A 25,793-nucleotide genomic window follows, 5' to 3' on the forward strand; every position below is an offset into this window, starting at 1 on the left:
AAATTAAAACAATTCCTTCAGTGTTTTAGAAAATATAATCATTTGTTGAGGCTAGCATGGTGTGTATCTGAAATACAATGTCAACGTTTGTGGTTTTGGTTTTTGTTTTTGTTTTTTTAAGAGAGAGGATTTCACTATGTTGCCCAGGCTGGAATACAGTGGCTATTCACAGGCAGGATCATAGCACACTGTAACCTTGAACTCCTGGGCTCAGGCAGTTTCCCTGCCTCAGCTTCCTGAATAGCTGGGCTGGAAATGAATCTCTTAATGAGATGGATGGGATTTTCTTTTCTTTTTTTTTGTTTTGTTTTCTTTTCTTTTCTTTTCTTTCCTTTCTTAGTGTAAAAAGAGACAGTCTCTTTCTGTCACCCAGGCTTGAGTGCAGTGGCGTGATCATAGCTCAGTGTAATCTGGAACTCCTGGGTTCAAGTAGTCCTCCTGCCTAAGCCTCCCAGGTAGTTGGCATTACTGGCCTGGGCCACTCTCCTGACTATGATGTTATAGTTTTTTTTTTTTTTTTTTTTTTTTTTTTTTTTTTTTTTGAGACGGAGTCTCGCTCTGTCGCCCAGGCTGGAGTGCAGTGGCACAATCTCGGGTCACTGCAAGCTCCACCTCCCGGGTTCACGCCATTCTCCTGCCTCAGCCTCCCGAGTAGCTGGGACTACAGGCGCCCGCCCCTGCGCCCGGCTAATTTTTTCTATTTTTAGTAGAGACGGGGTTTCACCATGGTCTCGATCTCCTGACCTCGTGATCCGCCCGCCTCGGCCTCCCAAAGTGCTGGGATTACAGGCGTGAGCCACCGCACCCGGCCGATGTTACAGTTTTAATTGAGAAGCTAAAGTTTAAAATAAAATTTTAGGTGGAGGTTGGAAGAGACATACAACTCAGTGAGGCTATGCACTTTTTTTTTTTTCCTTTTCTTTTCTTTTTTTTTTTGAGACAGAGTCTCGCTCTGTCGCCTGTGCTGCAGTGCAGTGGAGCGATCTCAACTCACTGCAACCTCCACTTCTCGGATTCAAGTGATTCTTCTGCCTCTGCCTCCCAAGTAGCTGGGACCACAGGCGTGTGCCACCACGCCTGGCCATTTTTTGTATTTTTAGTAGAGAAGGGGTTTCACCATATTGTCCAGGCTGGTCTCCAACTCCTGACCTCATGATCTGCCTGCCTTGGCCTCCCAAAGTGCTGGGATTACAGGCGTGACCCACTGCGCCTGGCCCTTGGGGCTATACACTTTTTAAAGTTAAATTTATATTTGTGTATCTTATTCCTAACAGGTCAGTCATTGGCACCATGAACTGGAATAAAGGTGGTCCTGGCACTAAGCGAGGATTTGGCTTTGGAGGTTTCGCCATCAGTGCTGGGAAAAAGGAGGAACCCAAACTCCCACAGCAGTCCCACAGTGCCTTTGGGGCAACCAGCTCTTCTTCTGGATTTGGAAAGTCAGCTCCACCACAGCTTCCTTCTTTCTACAAAATTGGATCTAAGCGGGCCAACTTTGATGAAGAAAATGCGTAAGTGGTAATTCCTGGTAGTGTAGCAAAGTTTGGGCTTTGAGATGTTCATTCTATCAGCAGAAATTGAGGCAAAGAAACTTTGTTTCTCAAATAATAATGACTTCTTAAGTTATGTGTCTTGCTGAATTCCATGGTTCCTAATAAGTTAAATTACTGGGTTTACTCATTTGTAAGGAATGTAATACCTGTGGGGTTACTTATACCTTTACTCATTCGGTGTTACGTCCTACTGGGCTGTTGCTCAATGTGGTATTAGAAGCCGTTGAAACAGGCTAGCCATGGTGGCTCACACCTGTAATCCCAGCACTCTGGGAGGACGAGATGGGTGGATCATCTGACGTCAGGAGTTCGAGAACAGCCTGGCCAATATGGTAAAACCCTGTCTCTGCTAAAAATACAAAACATTAGCCAGGCATGGTGGTGCACGCCTGTAATCCCATCTACTCAGGAGGAGGCTGAGGCAGGAGAATCGCTTGAACCCGGGAGGCACAGGTTGCATTGAGCCAAGATGGCGCCATGGGACTCCAACCTAGGTGACAGAACAAGACTCCGTTTCCAAAAAAAAAAAAGGCATTGAAACATAAATATGGCTGGAGAGTTTTATATAATTCATGTGGTTTTTGGTGGTCTCTCTCTTGTTTTTTTTTTGGAGGCAGAGTTTTGTTCTTGTCACCTAGGCTGGAGTGTAATGGTGCAATCTCGGCTCACTGTAACCTCCACCTCCCGAGTTCAAGTGATTCTCCAGCCTCAGCCTCCTGAGTAGGTGGGATTACAGGTATGCACTACCATGCCAGGCTAAGTTTTGTATTATTAGTAGAGACGGGGTTTCAGCATGTTGGCCAGACTGGTCTCTAACTCCTGACCTCCGGTGAACCACCTGCCTTGGCCTCCCAAAGTGCTGGGATTACACGCATGAGCTACTGCGCCGCATGAGCTACTGTGCCTGGTCTAGTGTTCTTTACTGCAGTCTTTTACTGACACCATATAAATTGTTTAGTAAACATAGGCAGTTGTCAGAATTGATGGAAATACAAGTTTGCTTCATCACTGTGTTAGCCACAAAGGTCTCGATCTCCTGACCTCGTGATCCACCCACCTCAGCCTCCCAAACTGCCGGGATTACAGGCATGAACCACCGGGCCCGGGCTATATCTAAGTCTTTAAAACTATTATGTTGAAACATCTGATAGTGGTAGAAAAATCTACTCACGTTTTTCCCATAGTTCTCATAATTGGTAAATGCTTTTTACCAATTACCATTTTTAACTTGCTGATATAATAATGTGGTTAGAAAAGGCTGGGATTTGAGGGGTTGAGTTCTAATTTCTATACAAAATATCTCTCTTTGCTGAATCTGAAGAAATCTCTTGTTGCTATTATTTCCAAGCTGATTCTGACACTGCTTCACTGCTTGAGGGTTTTTTTGGTTGGTTTGTTTGTTTTTTTGAGATAGGGTCTCTGTCACCCAGGCTGGAGTGGAGTGGTGTGATCAAGGCTCACTGTAGTCTCGACCTCCCAGGCTAAAGCAGTTAAGCAATTCTCCTACCTCAGCCTCCTGAGTCGCTGAGACCATAGGCACATGCCACCACACCCTGCTAATTTTTTATTCTTTTTTTTTTTTCTTTTTTTTTTTCCTTTTTTGAGATGGAGTCTTGTTGTGTCACCCAGGCTGGAGTGCAGCGGCGCGATCTCGGCTCACTGCAACCTCCACCTCCCAGGTTCAAGTGATTCTCCTGCCTCAGCCTCCCATGTAGCTGGGATTACAGCTGCCTGCCACCACACCCAGCTGATTTTTGTATTTTTAGTGTAAGCAGGGTTTCACCAGGTTGGCCAGGCTGGTCTCGAACTCCTGACCTCAGGTGATCCACCCACCTCAGCCTCCCAGAGTGCTGGAATTAAAGGCCTGAGCCACCACACCTGGCCAATTTTTTATTCTTTTGTAGAGACAGGGTCTTGCTTTATTGCCCAGTCTGGTCTGAAACTCCTGGGCTCAAGTGATCCTCCCACCTTGGCCTCCCAAAGTGCTGGGATTATAGGCACGAGCCACTGCACCCAGCAGATTTTAATTGGAAAAAAAAGCTTCTAAAAGACTGGAGTTTAATTTTTTTTTTTTTTTTTTTTTGAGATAGAGTTTCAGTCTTGTTGCCCAGGCTGGAGTGCAATGGCGTGATCTCAGCTCACCGCAACCTCTGCCTCCTGGGTTCAAGCGATTCTTCTGCCTCAGCCTCCTTAGTAGCTGGAATTGCAGACATGCGCTACCATGCCTGGCTAATTTTGTATTTTTAGTAGAGACGGGGATTCTCTGTGTTGGCCAGGCTGGTTTCAAACTCTCGACCTCAGGTGGTCTGCCCACCTCGGCCTCCCAAAGTGCTGGGATTACAGGTGTGAGCCACTGCATCTGGTCAAAATATTTTGAAAGTACACAGCAGTATTTTAGAAAGCTGACATGTTATTTAGGAGTCAAATGGACAAGTAGTGTTTAACTTTTAGCAAAGTCAGAAATTACTCTAAACAACAGCAGTTAACCAGTTCAGACTACTTTTTCATTAGTTAAATAGAACACACTATATACAGGGGACTGAGGTGGAAAGACCACTTGAGCCTAGGAGTCTGAGGCTGCAGATAGCTGTGTTTGCATCACTGCACATCAGCCTGTATGACAGTGTGAGACTGTCTCTAAGAAAACAACCAACCAAAAACCTATATGAATGAATATGCATGAGTAATATGTGTATATGTGTATGCTATATATTGACGCATATATATTAAGTTGTATAGTATATAGTGTGAATATGCTATTGCTACATTAGTGTACATAACAGTTACTATATAAAGGAGTTTGCATAAACATATATACTATATATTTTAGACGAGGCACAGTGGCTCACGTCTGTAATCCCGGCACTTTGGGAGGCCGAGGTGGGTCTATCACTTGAGGTCAGAAGTTTGAGACCAGCCTGGGCAACATAGTGAAACCCCGTCTCTACTAAAAATACAAAAATTGGTCCAGGCACGGTAGCTCACGCCTGTAATCCCAGCACTTTGGAAGGCCGAGGCGGGCAGATTGCCTGAGGTCAGGAATTTGAGACCAGCCTGGCCAACATGGCGAAACCCCATCTCTACTAAAAATACAAAAATTAGCTGGGCGTGGTGGCGGTGCATATAATCCCAGCTACTTGGGAGGCCGAGGCAGGAGAATCACTGGAAGTCAGGAGTCAGAGGCTGCAGTGTGAGTTGAGATCATGCCAGTGCACTCCAGCCTGGGCGACAGAGCAAGACTCCATCTCAAAAACACAAAGACCACAAAAATTAACTGGGTGTGGTGGCGTGCACCTGTAATGCCAGCTACTTGGGAGGCTGAGGCAGGAGAATTGCTTGAACCTGAATGGCGGAGGTTGCAGTGAGTGCAGAGATCACACTGCTGCAAATGCAGCCTGGGTGATAGGGCGAGGCTGTCTCAAAAACAAAAAAGTATATTAGTCTATATTATTGTTACATATAGTCACAGTATTACATTAGTGTGTATGTGTGTGTGTGTGTGTGTAGCATAACAGTTTAAGTTTTTAAAATAATTCCTAGGAAGACTTGAAATGCTTTAACTTTTTAAACTGCAGTTATTTATTTAAACTAATATTTGGTTATATTACTATTTGATTTTGAGATAGAGTCTAAACAATGGTTTAGTTTATAAAGAGCTGTATTGGCATCCTTTTCTGGAATGTTTGTTAAAGAGAAAGTGATACCTTATGCAGCCTTTAAAAATGTCCTTTCTGAATACTTAAGTAGTATCGTAAATTATTTTGGATTGAGCATGTATTTTCTTTTTTTTCCTTGTTTTTTGAGACAGAGTCTTGCTCTGTCGCCCAGGCTGGAGTGCCATGGCACAATCTCAGCTCACTACAACCCCCACCTCCTGGGTTCAAGCAATTCTCCTGCCTCAGCCTCCCAAGTAGCTGGGATTACAGGCATGTGCCACCATGCCTGGCTAATTTTTTATTTTTAGTAGACACAGGGTTTCACCATGTTGGCCAGGTTGGTCTCAAACTCTTGACGTCAAGTAATCCACCTGTCTTGGCCTCCCAAAGTGCTGGGATTAGAGGGGTGAGCCACCACACCTGGCCTGAGCATTTGTTTTCAATTCTGGAAGTTTTCTGTTGGTCCCCAGAAAATAGCCCAGAATTTCTGAGGTTTTTGGTCTTTAAAAGAATATCTCAAGTTTTTATTAAGGGTTATAAAGAATAAACTGAATTTCTAATGTTTCATTAAGTTTCCTTTTGGCTGTGCGCGGTGGCTCTCGCCTGTAATCTCAGCACTTTGGAGGCTGAGGCGGGCAGATCATGTAAGGGGTTCAAGACCAGCCTGGCCAACATGGTGAAACCCCTGTCTCTAGTAAAAATACAAAAATTAGCCAGGCATGGTGGCAGGTGCCTGTGATCCCAGCTACTAGGGAGGGCTAGGTAGGAGAATCACTTGAACCCAAAAGGTGGAGGGTGCAGGGAGCCGAGATTATGCCATTGCACTCCAGCATGGGTGACAAGCAAAACTCCATCTCAAAAAAAAAAAAAAAAAGTTTTCTTTTTTCCCATAGCACAGCTCTTTAATATTTGTTATATTTATCTAACAATGATCAGTAAGTTTGTACTGAAAACTCTTCTGTTTTAACAGAACTAGGAGTATGATTTGACCATATACTATTGAAATGGAGAATCTCTTGTGATTACTTTTTTGTAATATTGAAATTTTGTATGTATTAAGTAGTACTTAATTAGGTCATTAGCCAAAGCCTTGGAGGTCTTTAATTTGATCTACATTAAATCTCCTAATAGTAAGATATACTATAATAAAAATTTTGTTAAATGAAAGATTTACTGACCCCAAAGTAAACATTCACTTTACCAGTTTGCATTCTGATTCTCAGCTATTTTGAAGATGAGGAAGAAGACTCTAGCAATGTTGATTTACCTTACATTCCTGCTGAAAACTCACCAACTCGCCAGCAATTCCATTCCAAGCCAGTAGATTCTGACAGTGATGATGATCCCTTGGAGGCATTCATGGCTGAAGTGGAGGCAAGTATCAGCATGTTTCATTAAAATATTTAGCAGTTAGAAATAGATCAAGCTAACTTAGTACTTCAAATCTTACTCAAAATTTGTTTTCTGGTCTTTTTTTTTGTTGTAGTTTTTGAGAATTTTGCTCCAGTAGTCGATAGTTGCATATATCTACTTCCACTTGCCCTGTACTTTTGCGATGGTTGGTGGCTAGAAATTTGAACTTAACCCATGAACATGGTAGCTCTAGACGTATATGTGTGTATGTGTTTTATTTTAATAATCTTAGCATATTTTTGAATGGAATTAACATCTCATTCAATCTAGCATTTGTTAAGTACATATTTATGTAAGGTAATTAAACTTAAGGAACTTGCCAAAATTGTAAATTCTGTATTCTGTAGTTTTAAATGTTATTTATCAACATCCATGACCTCGCTGTAGAAATTTAACCTCATGACCACCTCCTTGAAACCCTTCTCACTAGGCTTTTGTGATTTTTGTGTTACTTTCCTTTTTCATCTTTCTGACTTTTTTCTTTTGGTTTGTTTTTGTTTTATTATTATTTACTTTTTATTGTGGAAAAATTTAAACACATACAAAGATAGAATAATAAAATGAACCTTCATGTACCTTCAACGAACTTTATTAGTTAACAACTTTTGGACGCTTTTGTGTTATCTAATCTCTCCCACCACCGATTCTTTTCTTTTCTTTTCTTTCTTTTTTCTTTTTTCTTTTTTGAGACAAAGTCTTGCTCTGATGTGGGCTGGCTAGAGTGTAGTCGTATGATCATGGCTTACTGCAGCCTCACACTCCTGACCTCAAATGGTCCTCCTGCCTCAGCCTCCTGAATTGCTGAGTTTACAGGTGTGCACCAACATACCCAGCTAATTTTTAAAGTTTTTATAGAGGTAAGGTCTTGCTTTGTTACCCAGATTGGTTTTGAACTTCTAACCTCAAGTGATCCTCTAGCCTCAGCCTCCCAAAGAGCTTGGACCATAGGCATAAGCCACTGTGCCAAATCCAATTCTGTTTTGGATTATTTAAAAATCTCAGACATATAATTTTATCCATCAGTATTTCTCTGAGAACACTCTTAAAAATTGCAGCCACCATGTTATTGTTGCACCCAAAAAAACAAATCATTAAATATCCATCTGACTGTTATTTGTGATCCTTCTTGTCATCCTCCTCCAATTTTTCACATACAGAGGTCACTTTACAGCTCTCTATATTGATTACTGTATATAAGATTACTGTCTTCGTTCTTTATATATTCCTTGGTGACCTCATTTACTTTTAAAACTTTTCTGTGCATAATTTACGTTTTGAGTCCCATCTTTCGCTTTGATTTTGGTGCTGCTTTTCCAGAATTGTATTGGACTTTTTTACATGTGTCCCACTGGTACCTTAAACTCTATTCATCATCTTTTCCTCCTCAACAAGTCATTCTCTTATTTCTATGAATGACATTAATGGTCACATAGTCACCTTAGCTTAAAACTGGCTTTAATTTCTTCCTTCACCACTGCCTCTTCATTTTTTTAGCAGATTATCAGGAATGCTTATTATTTAATTTAATCCTCAAAATAATCGTGGGAAATAGGCAGAAAAATGTATATATAAATAAAAATTTTTAACTGATAATAAAACCGAGCCCTAAGTTAATTCAAATCATTTGCCCCAAATCATATTGGTACTTAATGTGGCAGACCTGGAACTCAAATCTAATTTCTCTTGCTTAGTAGTCCTGAAGGTCTAGCTCTTTCACATACATCATGCTGCCTTTCCTCTTCTCATTTGCCAAAATCTGTCAATCTTTATAATAGCTCTTGCATCTGTTCTTTCCTTTCTGTTGCCACTGTAGCCATCCTACTTTACATCCTTGTAAATTTTCTCCCTGCTTTAGTCTTTCTGCTGTCTTATTAGGTAGTAACAGCTGCAGGTTAATTAGACCAAAATATGTTTCTTTTCATAGTATTCTCCTTACTTAAAAACTGTCACTTTAGATGACTGGACATGGTGGCTCATACCTATAACCCCAGCATTTCGGGAGTCCCTTGAGTTCAGGAGTTCAAAACCAGCCTAGGCAGCATAGCAAGTGCCTGTCTCTACAAAAAATAAAATTCAGCCAGGTTTGGTGGCATGCTGCTGTAGTCCCAGCTGTTTGGGAGGCTGAGGTTGTAGTGAGCCATGATCTTGCCACTACTCAGCCTGGATGACAAGGTGAGACCCTTTCTCAAGAACAAAATGAAACCAAAAACTATCACTTTAGACTATGTGCCATAGCTCACACCTGTAACCCTCGGCATTTTGCGGGGCCAAGGTGGGAAAATCGCTTGAGGTTGGGCAGCATAGTGAGACCCTGTCTGTAAAAAAAGGAAAGAAAAAAAAATTGGCCAGGCATGGTGGCTCACGTTTGTAATCCCAGCACTTTGGGAAGCCAAGGTGAGTGGATCAGGATTTTGAGACCAGCCTGGCCAACATGGTGAAACCCCATCTCTACTAAAAATACCAAAAAAATTAGCTAGGCATGGTGGTGCACACCTGTAATCCCTGCTACTCGGGAGGCTGAGGCAGGAGAATCACTTGAACCTGGGAGGCAGAGGTTATAGTGAGCTGAGATGGCGCCATTGCACTCCAGCCTGGCAACAGAGTGAGACTCCATCTCAAAAAAAAAAAAAGAAAAGAAAAGAAAAATTGTCACTTAATTGGTTATGAAATAAAATCCTTTCAGATTCCTTAGTTACTTGTCTCAGCCAGAATACACCTCTCCTCCAAGGAAGCAGGGAAAGAAAGAATCCAAGATTATTGTGTTTTTGTTTGGCCTAGACATTGCTTTTTTAAAATGTGAGCCAACATTTTTAGTATCGGGATTTTGTCTAATAGTTCAGGCTGTTGAACAATGGACGATCTGGCAGTATACTAAGCCTGTGTTTTTGTGTGGCAGAAAGAGGCTATTGCTGAGCAAATGGCTGCCTACATTAGACAAGTCATGCTTTTCCTTGCTCACCATAGTTACATCAATCCCTGTTTTCTTCTTAACGTTGAGGCCACTGTTTATAGAACCATTTGTCATTTCTCTTGCACTGTAATTTTTCTTTTCTTTTGAGACAGCATCTCTTGCCCAAGCCAGAGTGCAGTGGCACCATCACAGTTCACCGTAACCTCAAATTCCTAGACTCAAGCAATCCTCCCGTTTCAGCCTCCTAAGTAGCTGGAACTACAGGTGCATGCCACCACACTCGGCTAATTTTTAGAAAATGTTTTTTCCTGGGCTGGTCTCAAACTCCAAGCCTCAGGCAATCCTTCAACCTTGGCCTCTCAAAGTGCTGGAATTGTAGGTGTGGGTCTGTGCCCAGCCTCTGTATTGTAATTTTTGTTAGGGTGGAGAATTATGTTTCCGAACTTAGTTCTCTATCAGATATCAGAAAACAAAAGACTCAGAGTAATATAAGAAAAATTAGAGTACATTTCTGTAGAAGCATATGGCTACTTATTTCCAGTTTGGTCTTTGAATTTCCCATCTGATTTACAACAACTTAAGTTACTTACTGAAGAATATACACCTAATAGGTGGCAGAGCCAAAGTTCATCTCCAAACACCGTATTTGTTATGCAGTATCATTCTATATCTGAGTTCTTACAGTGTTGTATATTTCTGCCACTTACCAAACTATATAGGATACTTACCAAACACCCAGACTGTTCAGGGCGTATATGTGTCTTGCAGCATAGTAGGTATTTAGTTAATATGTTAAGTGAATTGAGGTCAGTAGATCGAGACCATCCTGGCTAACAAGGTGAAACCCCATCTCTACTAAAAATAAAAAAAATTAGCCGGGTGTGGTGGCATGCGCCTGTAGTCCCAGCTACTCGGGAGGGCGAGACAGGAGGATTGCTTGAACCCAGGAGGCGGAGGTTGCAGTGAGCCGAGATCACGCCACTGCACTCCAGCTTGGGCGACAGAGTGAGACTCAATCTCAAAAAAAAACCAACAAAAAACTGTTAAGTGATTTACCCTAGGAGTAAAGGCAGTAAATGAATTGTCATCTTTGAGATGTGTTGTATGTGTTGTTTTCTTCTTCATCTTCTGAGATACGAAGATTTCCTAATGGGCTACGTTTCCCAGAGAATCTGGGCTGATTATTTCTTGAGGGATCCCTAGTGATGAATTAAAAAAAAAATTAGCTCTTGATTTTCCAGTTTTAAATGTAGATTTATGGTAGTACAAACTGGCATGGCCCTTTCTGAGTGAGAGTATCCAAGAATGGGCTAAATTATTTTGCTTGGCGTTTTTTTTTGTTTGTTTGTTTTTGGTTTTTTGGGGGATAGAGTTTCGCCCTTGTTGCCCAGGCTAGAGTGCAATGGCACAATCTCAGCTCACCACACCTTCCGCCTCCTGGGTTCAAGCGATTCTCCTGCTTCAGCTTCCTGAGTAGCTGGGGTTACAGGCATGTACCACCATACCCGGCTAATTTAGTATTTTTGGTAGAGACGGGGTTTCTCCATGTTGGTCAGGCTGCTCTTGAACTCCCGACCTCAGGTGATCTGCCTGCCTTGGCCTCCCAAGTTGGTGGGATTACGGGCGTGAGCCACTGCACCCAGCCCAGATGTCAAATTTTATAGAAAGTATTAACTTTTCTAGTGCTTGAACTAGATGAAAATTTATTTTTAGCCAGTGTTCTGAAAAAGGATTTATGTAGGCTTAAACAATATGTTCTTCCACTGTTGGTGACCTGTTTCTTATGTTGCATTGCTTATGTCATCTTCAGTTTATAGTCTTAAATATATCTTATAGCTGGTTCAGTCCTCTGAAAAGTAGGTTGTTTGTATGCAGTGCTTCTCTTTAAAACAATTTATCTTCATCAGGAACATTTGGTTTGATAGAACACCTGATCATTCCACAGTATGTATAGTGGCATTTAAAAAAATCTGAGATTGCCAGAAAAAGTCATGGTGCTTTTATAGTGAGGAAAAGTTGTGTAGAATGTGAGAAAAATCATTTAATTCTTCTGACCGTGATTTTCAAATGTATAATACAAACGATTAATTTTGATCAGTGATCATCAATTTGCGGTATATAAAAATTGCCTAGGCCGGACACGGTGGCTCACGCCTGTAATCCCAGCACTTTGGGAGGCAAAGCAGGTGGATCACCTGAGGTCAGGAGTTCGAGACCATCCTGACCAACAGGGAGAAACCCCCATCTCTACCAAAGATACGAAATTAGCCAGGCGTGGTGGTGCATGCCTGTAATCCCAGCTACTCAGGAGGCTGAGGCAGGAGAATTGCTTGAACCTGGGAGGAGGAGGTTGCTGTGAGCCAAGATGGTGCCATTGCACTTCAGCCTGGGCAACGAGAGCGAAACTCTGTCTCAAAAAAAAAAAAGAATTGCCTATGAAAAATGTAAAAACTACCCACATGTAACTCACTCACTCCAGCCCCAGGGATTCTGATTTAGTAGGTGTAGAGCAAAATTTTCAGCCTTGAGACTATTGTCATTTGGCGCTGGATAATTATTTGTTGTGGAGCTGTCCTGTGTATTGTTGTTTAGTAGCCATCCTTGGCCTCTACAAACCAGTACCATCAGCTGTACCACCCCCAAAATTAAAAATGTCTCCAGACATTGCCAGATGTTGCTGAGGGGCAAAATTGTCCCAGATTGAGAGCCACCTTTCCAGAGTCAGATGTTTGTGGTCTTAAGCTGCACTTTGAGGAAGGTTTATCTGCCTGAATTGAAAGCACTTTACATCCGTAATTTTATCATTAGCTTAAAGCAACTAAAGGTTATGTATTTGTGAAGCAAGCATTTTTGTTCATTTTTCCATGTGTGGCACATTATTACAGATAAAAATTGTGCAGTCCATATACAGCCAAGTTTATAGAGCATTTAGTTATTTCTCTTTGAAAAATAACTGTCAAAATGCAATTTGATGGCATCAAAATGCACTTGTCAAACACATAGCTAAAGTTATTATGGCACTTGTTCCGATCTAAAAATTGTTTCTTTCAGTGTTTTTAGTTGATGTCATTCTATACAGCCTTTTGTTTTATTAGGATCAGGCAGCTAGAGACATGAAGAGGCTTGAAGAAAAGGACAAAGAAAGAAAAAACGTAAAGTAAGTTGTTTTCTTCTCCTTCACAAAGGTTACATGGAAACCGCTAAAGTATTGCAAAGCCTATTCCCCCAAAGTTTATAGACAAAAAATACTGAAGTACACTTGTGTACTTTACTTGAAGTTATTCCTGTATCTTGAATACTTTTTTAAGAATAGAGATGGTAACAGTCTTTGCATTTGGAATAATTGAAAAGCATTCAGTTTGGTAGAATAGTATTTGGTCTTTGACTATAAATAGTTGTTTAGTAAACACAAGGATGAATTATAGTAGCGTTTAGGGGAGCATAATTACTAAAATTTGGGCTCATTGTTCTGAGTTTGTCTCATAATTAATATAAAATAGGTTAATGCCTATATAGTTGATTATGAGAAGTAATGGCAACTGTATCATGAAAACTATGTACAGTTGAACCTTTGAACAACACAGGTTTGACTGACTGCATGAGTCCACTCATGGGGATTTTTTTCAACCAGCACAGATGGAAAAATAATATTACACAGTATAAAAACCTGTGTATAAGGAGGGCTGTAATAATACCTAATTTTATTTAGGGAGTGACGTTGTGCTGTAGCAGCCGTAGTCAGAACTTGAAGTACTTTATTTTCTGGGAAAGAGAAGTCTACTCTTTGCCTTGATGAATAAACTCCTAAGGCTTTTTCTGCCAGGCATGGTTGGACTTTTTTCTCCCTGTGCTTGGCCGTCCGTGCTTCAGTCCCTTACCAGGGTTTCTGTTCCGTATGGAAATTTAGCTGTGGTTTTGGTATTCACTGCATGTTGTATCCCCTTCCACCTGCCCTACACTGGTGGTGTTGCTTGCTGGTTGCCTTAGGAATAGCAAGTGCTCTAGGTTAGGTAGAAAGTCTGATTAGAAATAGATGGTTGTGGGAACGGAGCAACCGTATTTTCTCTATAGCTCCTGAGAGATACAGTAAGTGGTGATGATCCCCTTCTCCGTGTGAGCTGTTTAATAAGAGTTTTATTCCCAAACCCATAAAGGAGTTAATGTAGTTTTCTCTTTGTCCCCATCCCTAAGGTAACTGCTTTTGTCTGAAAACCATTTACCCTAGAGCTAGAAATTTTGGGGACAATAAGAAGGTTGGGACCTTCTTTCTAGTATATGCCAAATCCAATATATTTTTTTTCTTTTTAGTCTGAAATGCTTTTCACAACCGCATTGTTTGTTGTATGGATTCACAAAACTAGGACCATTTGCTATCTGTCTTCAGAAGGTTTTTACGTCTGATATTCTTGTTGGTAACTGCTGTTTCTAGGGGTATCGTATCATCCCATTTAAAAGAAATGCAAACTGCAGATTATAGAGTGAAAGCTGCACATATATATATAATGGGTGGATAGTTTACAGTGTGCTCATTGCTGCTTTGTTATTGTTAGTGTTGAGAGTTCCTGTGCTGTGTGGAATTCAACACTAATCTGCTGTAAGAATGGAGCTGGGTATGTGGAACATTTGCAGGGAAGTTTGTTTCTCCGCTTGTTTTTCCAGGGGTATTCGAGATGACATTGAAGAGGAAGATGACCAAGTGAGTTCCTATGCAGTATTTCTATCTTTTATTTTTATCCACAAAGTCTATACTGAGGACAAGCTAGAGCTTGCCTTCACTCAAAATGGCCATTCCTGACATTCAGCAAGGAATGTCATTTGATTTGCTCCTCTTGTACCTGTGTGACCAATTGGTAATACATAGATTCACATGGCTTTCCCCCATATTGAAGATGGAATTTTTGATCAACTATGACATCCAAAGCAGATACGAGCTTTATTCAGCTTGCTTCTTTTTAAATCCAAAATTAATGTTTATTCTGATAAATCAAGTAGTAGTGTAGTGTGGGACCTATGGATGGCCTCTGGTAACATCTAACCTCTACCTCTTAGAGTCCTGTTTGTGGTTCTTGTATTTCAAGCTGGAACGTTAATGACTGTCCATTAGTCTTTTTTTCCCCATTGTTCAGTTGCGGAGTGATGAGAATCAGAGTGAGTGGTAGCCCTTTCCAGGTTTGTGACCTTTCTAATTAGTGTTAACTTCCAAACTTGGATTGTTAAAGCCACAGCATGTGTTCTATGGCTCTGGGCAGGGTTGATAGACACCCCACTCCAGGAAGGCTGTGAAACAGACAGATTTATAAGTCTTGTATTAAACAAGTTGCAACATTTAGTAGTACTAACTGTTTAATTCATTTCTTTTGGTTGTTCTTCTAAATATTGCTATTATTAAAGGAATCATTGCTAGTAAGGGCCTTGCCTTACTTGGTAGGTATTTTAACTGTGCAGTCATCTGGTACACTGTGTGCGCTAATTACAGGAGCAGAAACATTCTCAATTGTACTTGGGTGTGATTATGTTCTTGTGCTTTCCTGCAGGAAGCTTATTTTCGATACATGGCAGAAAACCCAACTGCTGGTATGGTTCAGGAGGAAGAGGAAGACAATCTAGAATATGATAGTGACGGAAATCCAATTGCACCTACCAAAAAAATAATTGATCCTCTTCCCCCCATTGATCATTCAGAGGTATGGTATTTCTTGCTGAATTTTACTCTTGTTTCAAGCTGATACTTTACTTCAGCTTTAACATTTAGATTTTCCCAATACTGGAATACTCTTACATCATGAGCGTATGCATCTTGTCATCTCTACTGGTTGAGCCACAAATTCCATGAGGCTTTATAGCCTATCTTGTTCAAAAGTATAGCCAAATCACTTACATTTGACTTTAGAATTAAAACATTTTTTTTCAAGTAATTATACTTGTTTTCCAGAACCAATACTTACCATCTTTCTCTCTCTCTCTTTCTCTCTTTTTCTTTCTCCTTCTTTTTTTCTTTCTTTCTCCCCTTTCCTTCCTTTCCTTCGTTTCTTTCCTTTCTTTCCTTCCTCCCTTCTCTTCCCTTTCCTCCTAACTTCCTTCCTGCCTTCTTTCCTTCCTTCCTTCCTTCCTTCCTTCCCTTCTTCCCTTCTTCCCTCCCTCCCTCCCTCCATTCTGTTCCATTCCGTTCCCTTCCCTGTCACCCAGGCTGGAGTGCAGTGGCACGATCTCAGCTCACTGCAATGCTGCCTCCTGGGTTCAAGCAATTCTGCCTGCCTCAGCCTCCCGAGTAATTGGGATTACAGGTGCCCACTACCATGCCTGGCTAATTTTTTAAAAATATTTTTGGTAGAGACGGGGTTTCACCATGTTGGCCAGGCTGGTCTTGAAATCCTGACCTCAGGTGATTCCCCTGCCTCGGCCTCCCAAAGTGCTGGGATTATAGGCGTGAGCCACCACACCTGGCCGTGGCATCTTTCTTTCAAACTGGGAATGCTTGGGGCCTGTGTTTACTCTTTGTTGTTGTTGTTGTTGTTATTGTTGCTATATTGCCCAGACTGGCCCCAAACTCCTGAACTCAAGCAATCCTTTCACTTCAGCCTCCTGAGTAGCTGGGACTATAGGTGCATCCCGCTGCACCTGGCATGCATTTATTTTTTTGTTTATTTTTTTTCCAGACGGAGTCTCGCTGTGTTACCCAGGCTGGAGTGCAGTGGCTCAGTCTTGGCTCACGGCAGTCTCCACTTCCCGGGTTAATTTTTAGTAGTGATGGGGTTTTACCGTGTTGACCAGGCTGGTCTCAAACTCCTGACCTCAAGTGATCCACCCACCTTGGCCTCCCAAGTGCTGGGATTACAGATGTGAGCCACTGTGCCCGGCCACATTTGTTTTTTTAATTGCTATAAATTTTTACTGTTGGTCCCAGATCTGGGGCAGATGAGAGGCTATTTCTTCAAAGTGGAACCAGTAATTACAGGATCCTTAAGGAATGAGGACATCAGTATACCCACTTGAAAAAATATCAGTGTTTCATCCAGGTTAAATATCAGCCGAGATCTCACATATACTAATGATTCTAGATCTAGAGCAGTGGTTCTCAGTGTGGACCAAGAACCCCTTTCAGGGAGCCTACAGAGTCCAAACACTTTTCATTATACCAAGATTATTTTCCTTTGTTACTGCATCAACATTTGCATTGTTGGTGTAAAAGCAGTGATAAGTAAAACTGCTGATGCCTTAGCATGAATCAAGCCAGTGGCACCAAACTGTTCTAGTAGGCATGTTCTCCGTTCTCAGACCATTGCAGTTAAAAAAAAAAAAAAAAAGACCAGTTTCACTCAAGAATGCCCTTATGAAACAGTAAAAATTATTAAAATCATGATCCTAGATCTACATGTCTTTTTATTCTGTGTGATAAAATGGGAAGTACGCATAAAGCATTTCTGTTGTGTACCAAAATATGATAGCCATTTCAAGGAAAAGCACTTAATGTGTTTGAGTTGTAAGGTGAACTAGCCACTTTTTTTCATAGAACACCACTTTCACTGGACAAAATCAATGACACTTCAAGGAAAACAAATTGAAAGTGTTTATTACCAATGATAGACATTCACGCTTTCAGCCAGAAGCTTACGCCTAAATTTCAATACTTTGGGAGGCTGAGGTGGGTAGATCGCTTGAGCTCAGGAATTTGAGAGAAGCTGGGCAACTTGGTGAAACTCCATCTAAATTTTGTTTTTTAATAACAAAATTCAGGCTGGGTGCGGTGGCTCACGCCTGTAATCCCAGCACTTGGGAGGCCGAGGCGGGTGGATCATCTGAGTTCAGCAGTTCAAGATCAGCCTGACCACCATGGAGAAACCCTGTCTCTACTAAAAATACAAAAGTAGCTGGGTATGGTGGCACATGCCTGTAATCCCAGCTACTCGGGAGGCTGAGGCAGGAGAGTCACTTGAATCCAGGAGGCAGAGGTTGCAGTGAGCTGAGATCATGCCATTGCACTCCATCCTGGGCAATAAAAGCAAAACTCCATCTCAAAAAAAAAAAAAGTCAAGCTTTCAAGCAAAACTTAGAATTTGGAAAACTTGTATCTACCACAGTAGGCTTGATAGCTTTTCAGTACTTAAAGTTGTGACAAAATTGATGGTGATATTAATAACTGATTTTTAATATAATGAAATGTGTTAACATTTGGATGATCTGTATGTAACCTCGGCGAACCAATATTTTCCAAATGATCTACATATGACATTACAAAGTCAAGCATGAATGAAAGCTCAACTCAAAATACATGATAGACAAATGGATTATAATGTTACAGAGTGTAAAAACTTCAGTAATATGGTTTCTGATTACACAATGAAAATAACTTTTAGGAAATGACCACTTGTCAAGTTTTAGTGTAAAATAAAAAGTATCTGAAAAGGGCTGGATGCAGTGGCTCATGCCTATAATAATTCCAGCACTTTGGGAGGCCAAGGTGGGCAGATCACTTGAGGGCAGGAGTTCGAGACCAGCCTGGCCAACATGGTGAAACCCCGTCTTTGGGATTGGTGGCAGGCATCAGTAATCCCAGCTACTCGGGAGGCTGAGGCAGGGGAATCACTGAAATCTTGGAGGAGGAGGTTGCAGTGAGCTGAGGTCGTGCCAGTGCACTCCAGCCTGAGCGACAGAGGAGACTCCATCTCAAAAAAAAAAAAAAAAAAAGTATCTGAAAAGGCTACTAAAATACTCTCCTCCCTTTTTCAACTACGTATTTTTTCTTTTCTTTCTTTGAGATGGAGTCCTGCTCTGTCACCCAGGCTGGAGTGCGGTGACGCGACCTTGGCTCACTGCAACTTCCTCCTCCTCCCAGGTTCAAGGAATTCTCCTGCCTCAGCCTCCCGAGTAGCTGGGACTACAGGCGTGTGCCACTATGCCCGGCTAATTTTTGTATTTTTGGTAGAGATGGGCTTTCACCATGTTGGCCAGGCTGGTCTCAAACTCCTGACCTCAAGTGACCCATCTGCCTCAGTCTCCCAAAGTGCTGGGATAATGGGTATGAGCCACTGCTCCTGGCCTGGAGGCCAGATTTTCTTATAGGCTTAAATAAAACCAAGCTATTGCAACAATTTGAATATTGTATGAGCTATTTAAGTTAGACATTAATAAAGAGATTTGTGAAAATACAAGACAGTGTCACTCTTCTTGCCCATTTTTTTTATGTATCCAGAATTATGATTTTTTTTTTAACTGCCTATAGAGTGCTTATATTTTTCTTAAAAAAGAAGTTTAAGAGCCAGGCATGGTGGCGCATGCTTGGAGTCCCAGCTACTGGAGAGGCTGAGGCAGGAGAATCACTGGAGCCCAGGAGTCTAGCCTGGGCAACATAGCAAGACCCTGTCACTGAAAAAAAAATTTTTTTTATAAAAAATAATTTAGCCAAATTGATAGGTGGTGGTGTGCTTATGTTTTGTATACCTAGTACAGTAAGCTATGAAAAGAATAATACAAGTGACTACTACTCTCTCTGGAATTGGAAATGCTTGGCCATACATTTTTTAAAAGTTACAAACAACTCCACGTTTTTAAACAGAATAGAACTCCCTCTAAAAGCAGAACTATCTCCAAAAGAAATATTAGGAATGTTTTTAAATGCTTAGAGCTAGGTTAAACAGCTTAATTCAAAACATATTTAAATGTTATATGGTGAAATATCTTCTCTGTCCTCTGAGGTCTTTGGCATTATAGAGATTCCTTAGTCTCCTTCAAGCTTGTTCAAATTCGAGGTTTCCTTAAGAGTCTCTTTAGGAAGTAGGTTGGTGTTAGGCCAGGCACAGTGGCTCATGCCTGTAATCCCAGCTACTTGGGAGGCTGAGGTGGCATGAGAATTGTTTGAACCTGGGAGGCGGAGGCTGCAGTGAGCCAGGATTGCACCACTGCACTACTGGCTGGGTGACAGAGTGAGACTGTGTGTCAACCAAAAAAAGAAGTAGGTTGGTGTTTATATTGAAAATAGGAACAGAAAACAAATTATCTGTACTTTTTAGGTTCTAAGTTGAGAATAAATTAATTTTTTTGCTTTCTCTAGCTGGAATGGCTTTACTTGTGTATTATTTGGAAAAGATTATTTTGCATTAAAGTCAAACTTACAGAATTGACTCTTGAATTCTAGACTAACTTTGAATAATTGGACCTGCAGATTGACTATCCACCATTTGAAAAAAACTTTTACAATGAGCATGAAGAGATAACCAACCTCACTCCACAGCAGTTAATAGATCTCCGACATAAGCTCAATCTTCGGGTAAGACAATCATTAAGCTCAGTATTCTTATATCAATGTTAATTAGTCCAGATTTAGTATTATTATTGGTTATCTAAACTAATAACCTTGAATTTCTTTTCTAGTGATCTCTGAACTGTCTTTGCCAGAATAATTATTATGTCCCTTCTGTTCACGTCTCTTAATTTGATTGTTTTAGTCTTCTAGATGCTGTTTTAGGATAAGATCATTTTCTTCTTTCATATTTCAGTGAATTTTGTATGTTCTGTGCTGGATGGGCTAGTGATGAAGGGTGGGAGTCCCCATCTAAAGGAAGAGGAAACAAAATTAATAGATGTTAACATGTGATATCTTAGAATATTTTGAAATTAATATAAACTTGTCTGTCAAATTACATATAGTATGCTTTATTTTAAAAATTAGAATAAATTAATACCTTTTAAAATACACATGCACTGATTTCAGAATGGTTTAAACTGCCTACCAAAAGTTTTGAGCTGCACATTGGCTACATTGGTTTAAGGTGCTGATAGATGGTAAATGAAACACAGAGAAAGAATATGCTATGCTATCTACTCTTAATATAGACAACTTTCTTGCCTGTGTGCACCTTATCAGTTGCTACACGATGTTTAAACTCCTGTTTTCCAGGAGGGGTGTGTATTTGGTGTGTGTACACTTGTCTGTTTTCCAAGAGGTACTCACCTCCCCAATGACCCAAGAAAACTTTTAAGTAAAACCTTTAACATTTTTTTCACTTAAAAATTTTTAAGTGAAATCCTGACTGGAAATGTCAGCATCACCAGAGGAGCGTTGAAAGGTTACCACTTTGGGGGACACAATGGAGATTATAAGCCCCATTCTTCACCTGGGTACAGTTTGAACAGGGCTTGACAGTGGCTAGACCATCAGTCACTAAGGGAGACGTTAATTCATCAGGCACAACTGAAAATGGAGGCAGTAGATTATGTCTTTGTAGCCAGCATATGTAGAGTTGTCTTATTTGGAGCCAACTTGGAATTTTCATTTCAAAAGTAAGATACGTTAATTTTTTTCTACCCTCTGGTTAATGCTTATGCAAAATGGCAAAAGAAAGAACAGTAATGACTTCCCAATTCATTGAACAGTTTTTTTTCCATTTTGTTTGTTATGAGAAAATTAATTTTGATTTAATAAATTTTTAGTTAATCATTTAAAATTGTATGACAATTATCTTGGGAATATTTGTCATGGAGTTTTTAATATGGGGTTTATATTTGTTACCATTTGAGGTTTTGCCTTTTCATTGTATGATTTTGGCTTACAGACTTGTATTTTCACTTCATACTCCAGCTAAAATGCTAGATCCAGGTAAGTATTGTTGAACTTCAAATGCTGTTAATGTTGAAGTACAAGTCATTCTGGGGAGTTGTCTCTATCTCTAGGTCTCTGGTGCTGCACCTCCTAGACCAGGAAGTAGCTTTGCTCATTTTGGGTTTGACGAACAACTTATGCACCAGATTCGGAAATCTGAATACACACAGCCCACTCCAATACAGTGTCAGGTACGTAAAACATAATGAAAGAAAAATAAAGTAGGGTAATCTTTTGTGACTATATTAGTTTAAAAACAAATCACAGTAGTAAAACAGTGTTTAGTGTAGAACCTTATTGATAAGGATAGAGGTATTTATTACTCTTAAGAAGTCACTAAATGGCTGGCAAATATTCTTTTGTATCTGATACATATCTTGAAAATATGGGCTGGGCACGGTGGCTCAAGCCTGTAATCCCAGCACTTTGGGAGGCCGAGACGGGCGGATCACGAGGTCAGGAGATCGAGACCATCCTGGCTAACACGGTGAAACCCTGTCTCTACTAAAAAAAAAATACAAAAACTAGCCAGGCGCGGTGGCGGGCGCCTGTAGTCCCAACTACTCGGGAGGCTGAGGCAGGAGAATGGCGTGAACCCGGGAGGCGGAGCTTGCAGTGAGCTGAGATCCGGCCACTGCACTCCAGCCTGGGCGGCAGAGCGAGACTCCGTCTCAAAAAAAAAAAAAAAAAAAAAAAAAAGAAAATATGATATGAAGAAAATAATTTATTAGGCCTAAACGTAACCGTAAAGGTTTGTATATGGACAAGTTTAGTGCTGTCAATGACTAGAATTCCCTTGTCCATCACTTGAAAATTCTCATTCATTACTGAAAGTTTTAGCTTCTTTTTCCCATTTATATATGGGACTTATTTATTCTTATGAAGAAAATTCTCATTTTCTGTATATGAATGAGATAGTCTGTACCTCCTCAAGGGGAGAAAATTTTTAAAAATTTTAGCAACCCTTCATTATAAATTGCGATCTTTCTGGTTTTTTTTTTTTTTTTTTTTTTTTTTTTGAAGACGGAGTCTCACTCTGTTGTCCAGGCTGGAGTGCAGTGGTGCGATCTTGGCTCACTGCAACCTCTGCCTCCCAGGTTCAAGCAATTTTCCTGTTTCAGCCTCCCGAGTAGGTGAGATTACAGGCGTATGCCACCACACCTGGCTAATTTTTTGTATTTTAGTAGAGATGGGGTTTCACCATGTTGCCCAGGCTGGTCTCGAGCTCCTGAGCTCAAGCAGCCTGCCCACCTCGGCCTCCCGAAGTGCTGGGATTATAGACGTGAGCCACTGCCCAGCCTTGATTTTTCATTTCTGTATTTTAAACAAAATGGAGTTGTTTCAGTTCTGTAAGTGGTGGCTGATATCCACATAATGAGAATGATGTCATTTCCTATAAATTAAGAAGTTAATGAGAATGTTGGATATTGATATTTCTATTTCACAACCAGTATGCATAGCACCGGATATGTTTTGTTCCATTGCATATAAAAATGTCATTAGTAGTCATTTATCCTTCCCCAGGATTTGCTTCAGTACACCTTTAGAATTGAAATTTTAGAGTGGTTATATTTTACTTTTTCTCCAGGGTGTGCCTGTGGCATTGAGTGGTAGAGACATGATTGGTATTGCCAAAACAGGTAGTGGGAAAACTGCAGCCTTCATATGGCCCATGTTGATTCATATAATGGACCAGAAGGAGTTGGAACCAGGTGATGGACCAATTGCAGTGATTGTGTGTCCTACCAGGGAGCTTTGCCAGCAGGTATGTGCTTTCTATAGAATGCCTCCTTCCATATGTGGACTAGCAAGGGACCAGCCAGTCAAGTGAGGTAGAACGACCAGGAAACCTTTTTTTTTTAATTGCAGTAAGATACACACAAAATTGACTATCTCTTTGAGACAGAGTCTTGCTCTGTTACCCAGGTTGGAGTGCAGTGGCGTGATCTCCGCTCACTGCAAGCTCCGCCTCCTGGGTTCTCGCCATTCTCCTGCCTCAGTCTCCCAGGTAGATAGGACTACAAGTGCCCACCACAACGCCCAGCTAATTTTTTCTATTTTTTAGTAGAGACGGGGTTTAACCGTGTTGTTAGCCAGAACAGTCCCGATCTCCTGACCTCGTGATCCACCCACCTCGGCCTCCCAAAGTGCTGGGATTACAGGCATGAGCCACTGCATCCGGCCAACCATTTATTTATTTATTTATTTATTTTTATTTTTTTGAGACGGAGTCTCGCTCTGTCGCCCAGGCTGGAGTACAGTGACGTGATCTCGGCTCACTGCAAGCTCCGCTTCCCGGGTTCACGCCATTCTCCTGTCTCAGCCTCCCGAGTAGCTGGGACTACAGGTACCCACCACCATGCCCGGCTATTAGTAGAGATGGGGTATAACCATGTTAGCCAGAATAGTCTTAATCTCCTGACCTCCTGATCCACCCGCCTCGGCCTCCCAAAGTGCTGGGATTACAGGCGTGAGCCACCGCGCCCGGCGTCTTAACTGTACATTTGTAATGTACAGTTTGGTGGCATTAAGTATATTCACAGTGTTGTGCTACCAGGAAATTTTGGAAAGTATTATGTGTTAAATATTTCCTATATAACCAAATACATACTTTCCCCTAAAAACTGTTTTTATTTATTTTTATTTATTTGCTTTTTTGAGACAGTCTCATTCTTTTGCCCAGGCTGGAATGCAGTGGCGTGAACTCAGCTCACTGCAACCTCCATCTCCCAGGTTCAAGCAATTCTCCTGCCTCATCCGAGAGGTCGGGATCACGGGCACACGCCACCACATCTGGCTAATTTTTTATATTTTTAGTAGAGACCGGGGTTTCACCATGTTGACCAGGCTGGTCTCAAACTCCTGACCTCAAGAGATCTGCCTGCCTCGGCCTCCCACAGTGCTGGGATTATAGGTGTGAGCCACTGCGCTCAGCCACAACTATTGTTTTTAAGAGGAAAAATCTATTGTGATATGGGAATTGTTTGTATTATAAGCTGACAGTTTTTTTGTAGGATGAATTCATTTTGTCTTGGTAGAAAAGCAGTGACAGGATCAGAAAGAGAAGGGGGTAAAATGAATAAAGGAAGATTTTATATAATCTTTTGAGGTGCCTTAATGATATTCTTTTCATTTATACCTTTATGAATAAAATTGTTCTAGGTTTTGATTTTTTATGACATCACATTCTGTTTTTCAGAACTTCGTTTGAGTTGTGACAGAGGTATTTGTTAGTGTCACAGTTTGTTAATATATCATTCACAACTTTGTAGATCCATGCAGAATGTAAGCGGTTTGGAAAAGCATATAATCTTCGATCAGTGGCCGTATATGGAGGAGGGAGTATGTGGGAGCAGGCCAAGGCCCTTCAGGAGGGGGCAGAGATTGTTGTGTGTACCCCAGTAAGTATGCTTTGTGTTTAAATGGCTTCTCAGCCTTCCTCGGTGTGGAAAACATGATTAGTTTTGCAGAGAATTTCCCCTAAAATGTGGTAAAAGCAGGGTTGAAAATATATTGATGAATGGCAGCCTGTGGTTTTAATTTTGATTGGTGGCTAAATTAGCAGTCCAGTAAGAGTCTCTGTGACATATAGGCTAGTAGCTACAAATTCCCCTCTGTGTCAAATAGTTTTTCTTGTTTTCTCCTACAAAATGATTGCCAAGTTCATCAAGAATCAGAAAGATACATATGGTCAGAACAGCCTAGAAGAGTGTAAACATTGAAGCCTGTCATTATGCTTTAAATCAGGTTACTTTAGAATGCCTCAAAACATGCTTCTGGCCACTTTCCCACAGAATTTAAATCACAGTGTAAATGAAGAAGCCAACTGAGTTTTCAAAATTTCCGTTCTTTTGAGCTAAGTAGTGCATAAGGTACGTGGCTGTTGGACCATTATCTATTACAGTCTGAGACTAGAGAATTAGCACTTTTTTGCCAGGAGTGCAACTGCTTAGAAAGTCCCTGTGAATGCCTTTATACTTACTGTTCATTTTGTGGATCTCATAGGGTCGACTGATTGATCATGTGAAAAAGAAAGCTACCAATCTTCAAAGAGTCTCTTACCTTGTGTTTGATGAAGCAGATCGAATGTTTGACATGGGATTTGGTATGCCTTGAATACCAGTTTCTTCTTTCCCCATCCTCATGATATTAGTTTTTTTCCCATGTCTTTCTAGAATAGTTTTTCAGCATGAGAGAAGCTAAAAATACTCCTGGATGGGGTTAGACTAGAAATATAGCTAAGATGAACATTTTTACGAGTTTTCTCTGGAAAAGTATGTTAGGTTTTATTGGGTTGAGGAAATTTCAAAGTGCCTTTGTATATAAGGGGAATATTTTCTCTGTCTTTATTTTTATTCATATGCCTTTGATCATAGAGGTTAAGGTCTGTGTACTTGGGTAGGTGAATGTCAGATGATTCGAGGCCCTTTGCTTTCCTATCCTCATAGCTGTCTTTACTGATTGGAACACTGCTAGACCTAGCCCAGTTGGATGGAGGGAAAATTTTTCACTTTTATACTGAACGATATGTCTAGGAGCTTCGTTTTTTTTTTGAGACAGAGTTTCACTCTTGTTGCCCAGGCTGGAGTGCAGTGGTGCGATCTCACTACAACCTCCTCCTTCCAGTTTCAAGCGATTCTCCTGCCTCAGCCTCCTGAGTAGCT

At 40.9% G+C, this 25,793-nt stretch overlaps 1 protein-coding gene across 3 annotated transcripts in view; it reads left to right on the plus strand.

The window, feature by feature from the left end:
* LOC105483034 (DEAD-box helicase 42) overlaps positions 1 to 25,793 on the plus strand; it is a 48,557-nt gene that overhangs the window by 12,747 nt on the left and 10,017 nt on the right. For 2 of the 3 annotated variants that reach the window (XM_071083420.1, XM_011743565.2), the window contains exons 2-11: positions 1,275 to 1,511; positions 6,433 to 6,583; positions 12,629 to 12,690; positions 14,193 to 14,229; positions 15,068 to 15,217; positions 19,693 to 19,797; positions 21,201 to 21,320; positions 22,718 to 22,894; positions 24,402 to 24,530; positions 25,135 to 25,234. In XM_071083420.1, coding sequence (XP_070939521.1) covers positions 1,291 to 1,511; positions 6,433 to 6,583; positions 12,629 to 12,690; positions 14,193 to 14,229; positions 15,068 to 15,217; positions 19,693 to 19,797; positions 21,201 to 21,320; positions 22,718 to 22,894; positions 24,402 to 24,530; positions 25,135 to 25,234 — 1,252 coding nt within the window. In that variant the 5' untranslated portion in view covers positions 1,275 to 1,290. Of the gene's footprint in view, positions 1 to 1,274; positions 1,512 to 6,432; positions 6,584 to 12,628; positions 12,691 to 14,192; positions 14,230 to 15,067; positions 15,218 to 19,692; positions 19,798 to 21,200; positions 21,321 to 22,717; positions 22,895 to 24,401; positions 24,531 to 25,134; positions 25,235 to 25,793 lie in introns of those variants that run through there. The other variant, XM_071083421.1, reaches the window with a different exon arrangement.

The sequence above is a fragment of the Macaca nemestrina genome, chromosome 17, assembly GCF_043159975.1.
Source record: "Macaca nemestrina isolate mMacNem1 chromosome 17, mMacNem.hap1, whole genome shotgun sequence".
NCBI lineage: Eukaryota > Metazoa > Chordata > Mammalia > Primates > Cercopithecidae > Macaca > Macaca nemestrina.